The sequence below is a fragment of the Saimiri boliviensis genome, chromosome 2, assembly GCF_048565385.1.
Source record: "Saimiri boliviensis isolate mSaiBol1 chromosome 2, mSaiBol1.pri, whole genome shotgun sequence".
Classification (NCBI taxonomy): domain Eukaryota; kingdom Metazoa; phylum Chordata; class Mammalia; order Primates; family Cebidae; genus Saimiri; species Saimiri boliviensis.
The window spans coordinates 133,026,406-133,028,057 of NC_133450.1; the positions used below are offsets into that span (position 1 = coordinate 133,026,406).

The 1,652-nt window shown below is 47.5% G+C and overlaps 1 gene segment (V, D, J or C); it reads right to left on the bottom strand.

Moving 5' to 3' along the window:
* Nucleotides 1-256: 256 nt before the first annotated feature.
* LOC101039800 (immunoglobulin heavy variable 1-69-like) lies at nucleotides 257-792 on the bottom strand. The segment is given in 2 exon segments: nucleotides 257-597; nucleotides 682-792. Coding segments are annotated over 2 exon segments (369 nt in total).
* Between the last annotated feature and the right edge of the window lie 860 nt (nucleotides 793-1,652).

Genomic DNA, 1,652 nt, shown 5'->3' on the forward strand with positions numbered 1-1,652 from the left:
CTATCTGATTTTAAAACTCATGTCTCCACAAAGCCTCCATGGGAATGTTTGCATCAGCTTGATTGATTTCTGTCTTTGCCACTCTGTAAATTTTACATATCAGGTGATTATTGAAAGAGATATTTCCTATACAAAGTGCATACATGCTTCTATTGCTCATATTCCTATGTTTAGCCCATTTTCAAAACAACTTTAAACACTGTAATCCCTGTAATCTCAAATTCAGTGCCGCTGCCTCCTCTCTGGGGTTTCTGACACTCTCAGGATGTGGTTTTCACACTGTGTCTCTCGCACAGTAATACACGGCCGTGTCGTCAGATCTCAGGCTGCTCAGCTCCATGTAGGCTGTGCTTGTGGACCTGTCTGCAGTAATGGTGACTCTGCCCTGGAACTTCTGTGCATACTTTGTGCTACCAACTATAGGCATAGGGACAATCACTCCCATCCACTCAAGCCCTTGTCCAGGGGCCTGTCTCACCCAGCTGATAGCATAGGTACTGAAGGCATATCCAGAAGCCTTGCAGGAGACCTTCACTGAGGCCCCAGGCTTCTTCACCTCCGGCCCAGACTGCACAAGCTGCACCTGGGAGTGGGCGCCTGTGGAGAGGAGACAGGCATGGGTGAAGTCTCACTTGACTGACTTGGTTTCACCCTCAGCCCTGGGACTGGGCTGCCCTTTACCTGTTGCTGCTGCCACCAGGAAAAGGATCCTCCAGGTCCAGTCCATGGTGAGGAGCTGTGTTCTGGGGCTTCTCCCAAGGAGAGGTGTGGTTGTTGGGCGATGCTCTCAGGACACAGAGATATCTAAGTTCACCTCAGTTATTTGCATATGCATGAAGGATGCTATTTAATAGCCCAATTCCTGACCCAGTATGAGAAAGAGCAAATAGATGACACATGGACGACACAACTGTAGAAGCTGAGGGTTCAAGCCGTAAATCTGTTAGAGGCCATGTGTCCCCAACACATCTCTGAACTCTGTTGACAGAGCTTCCCCCACTGGAGAACAAGCTCCCCCAGACACGCACCTTACTTTGAACCCACATTTGAATGTCTCCTTGGCATCTTGAACCATTTCCAGACCATAACATGTGAATGTATTATTTTGGGAATAAGTGTTTATCCAAAAATGACACTTATTTATAAGGAAGGATCTCGTCCTGACTTGCGGCTGCTTACTATTAAGACGTCTAGCAGTTTGAAATCCCCTTTGTAAAAATGGTTCTCCTTACAACATCCCAGTTTGATAAGTGCTCACAATTGAACAGGATATTTATATGAACATCAGCAGTCCTTGTGAAATACTTACTTTAGATATTTTTCAAGGAAGGCCCAGGACCTGAGAGGAACCCCTCCGCAGCCTCCTATCCTGTGCACCTGCTCTGGGGCAGGAGCCTGTGCTGGATGTGTCCTGAGCGCCACCTGCAGCTCAGCCCTGACCCTGCAGTGAGGTTTCTGTCTGAGCTGACAGAGTATACTCCTACGAGTGTCTAGCCCAGTATAAAGTGGCTGTGCCCTGGTTCCGAATTCTCCTTTAATGACACCATATGCTTCCTACACCATCTTTTGAAATAGTGAATTGGCCTTAGGAAACCCAGTGAACTCTGCAGGGAGACCCTAAGAAAATACCTAATGTATCTCCAGGGAGCACT